This window comes from Triticum aestivum, chromosome 2B (assembly GCF_018294505.1).
Source record: "Triticum aestivum cultivar Chinese Spring chromosome 2B, IWGSC CS RefSeq v2.1, whole genome shotgun sequence".
NCBI classification, from domain to species: Eukaryota; Viridiplantae; Streptophyta; class Magnoliopsida; order Poales; family Poaceae; genus Triticum; species Triticum aestivum.
The window spans coordinates 557,444,223-557,446,361 of record NC_057798.1 but is presented as its reverse complement, the minus strand read 5'-3'; the positions used below and the strand labels follow the sequence as shown (position 1 = coordinate 557,446,361).

At 58.3% G+C, this 2,139-nt stretch overlaps 1 protein-coding gene across 1 annotated transcript; it reads left to right on the top strand.

Moving 5' to 3' along the window:
* The first annotated feature begins 352 nt into the window (after positions 1-352).
* On the top strand, positions 353-1,894 carry LOC123041638 (putative non-inhibitory serpin-10). The gene is made up of 2 exons (XM_044464224.1): positions 353-763; positions 952-1,894. Exons 1-2 carry the CDS (start codon positions 419-421, stop codon positions 1,771-1,773), a joined length of 1,167 nt encoding a protein of 388 aa, XP_044320159.1. The 5' UTR covers positions 353-418; the 3' UTR covers positions 1,774-1,894.
* The last annotated feature ends 245 nt before the right edge of the window (positions 1,895-2,139 follow it).

Sequence of the window (2,139 nt, the reverse complement as noted above, 5' to 3'; positions counted from 1 at the left end):
TTCATATTTTTATTTTCGTAAAAAAACTAAAAAAACTTGGGGCAGCACGCTAGTGGGCCGGCCCATGCTAGCAGCGCTGCAGGCGCCGGATCGTTAACGGGCGCTTTCGGCGCTCTATAGGAGCTCCCCTCTTTCCTACCTAACAGTAGGTTCGCATTCTTTTTTTGGATTTTTCACCGTGTTGCGGTAATGGGCCGGCCCAGCTGGAGTCGCGCCTGTGCGTTCGCTCGGCAATTTGCCGCAATGAGCGGCGCGAGAAACGGCACCCGCACGGACTCGGCCCTCGCCCTCCCTCCCGTCCATAAATACTGGCCGACCCCTCCCCTTTCTCCCCCTTTTCTTCGTCCCGAAAGCCTTCGCCTCCAGCTTTAATTTGCTCGACGTCACTTCGTGCAGTGGTCTCTGCCAGAAGTTCGGCATGGACCAATGCTTGCAGGTCGCTTTGTTCGCCGGCACGGACGCGATCGCCAGGCGGTCCAATTTCATCTTCTCGCCCCTGTCCATGCGGACCGGGCTCGCGCTGCTCGCCACCGGCACCAACGGCAAAACGCTGAGCCAGCTGCTGGCCTTTTTGGGCTCCCAGGACCTCCACCTCCTCAACGCGGCCAGTGCCAGCCTCATCGCCGAGATGCGCGCGTGGCCGCAGCTCACCTTCGCCGCTGGCATCTTCGCGGACAAATCATTCTCGCTGAGGCCGGAGTTCGTGTCCGCCGCCGCCTCCGCCCACCGGGCCTCCGTGAGATCCGTGGACTTTCAGAACCAGGTAGTTCCATAGTGGCATTTGTAGCACTTAACGATAACGATAAGTACAAGTAAATTGACAATCAACCTGCAACTAAACATGTTTTTTTTTCCGTCAAAAAAAAACACGAAGGGAAAAACTAACGATAAGTACGGCATGATAGCGCGAGCACGTGACTAAAGAAACTGATTTTGCATTGCATGGATCAGCCAGCGGCAGCGGCGGCTGAGGTGAACGCTCTCATCGCAGAGACCACGAGGGGCCGCATCCGCGACCTCGTCTCCCCCGACTCGTTTAGAGGCGACCCCAAGATCGTCCTCGCCAACGCCATGCACTTCAAGGCCACCTGGGCCCGGAAGTTCGACCCGTCGGACACCGTCCGCCGCGACTTCCACCGCCTCGACGGCACGTCCGTGCGGGTGCCGTTCCTCTCCGCCCCCGGGATGCAGTACGCCACCAGCTTCGACGACCTCGGCTTCAAGGTCCTCCAGTGCTTCTACAAGATGGCGGGGCGCGACGGCAAGCTCGACCCCAAGGCGCCGCTCTTCTCCATGCTCATATTCCTCCCGCACCGGCGCGACGGGCTCCGCGACCTCCTGCGGCTGGCGGTCACCGAGCCGGACTTCGTCATGCGCTGCGCTCCCCGGCTCCAGCAGGTGGTCAACCCGTGCCTGCTCCCCAAGTTCAAGTTCTCCTTCCGGTTCGACGCCATGGACGCGCTGCGCAGCCTCGGGCTCGCCGCGCCGTTCGACCCGCTGGCCGCCGACTTGTCGGGGGCGGTGTCGAACATGCCCCGGGAAGGGCTCTACGTGTCGACCGTCGAGCAGATGTGCGCCGTGGAGGTGGACGAGGAAGGCACGACGGCGGTAGCAGCGTTTTACGCACCTTCGAACCCGACCTATAGCCCGTGTGAGCGCCCGCCGCCGCCGCCCATGAGCTTCGTGGCGGACCACCCGTTCTTGTTCGCCATCGTCGAGTATGGCAAGGGCGAGGTTTTGTTCCTCGGCCACGTCGTGGACCCTTCCAGTTGAACAGTTGATGGACGGTTTCGATTTAGTCCACAGCAAGGCCGTGATGGATCATGGATGAGGGCCCGTCGTCTCTGTTTCATTCCTCTGTTCTTTTCCCACAAACCTTGATTTGGTTGCATTATTAAGCGACGCTCAGAAAACTCTTGTTTTATTGATTTATTTACCGTTTTCTAGATTGATATTTTTGACGAATCAGATAATCTAGTTTGTACTCGGTGGTGATTTCCTATTTTGTTCAGAAATCTATGTCTCTTTCTCTGCATTTTACACACCTTTGGGAGCACTTTCTCTTGAAGAGAAACCAATACAAAAAGGGCGACGATAGGCGCCGGCGCTCCGGCCCAGCGCCTGACAGCCGTTAGATGA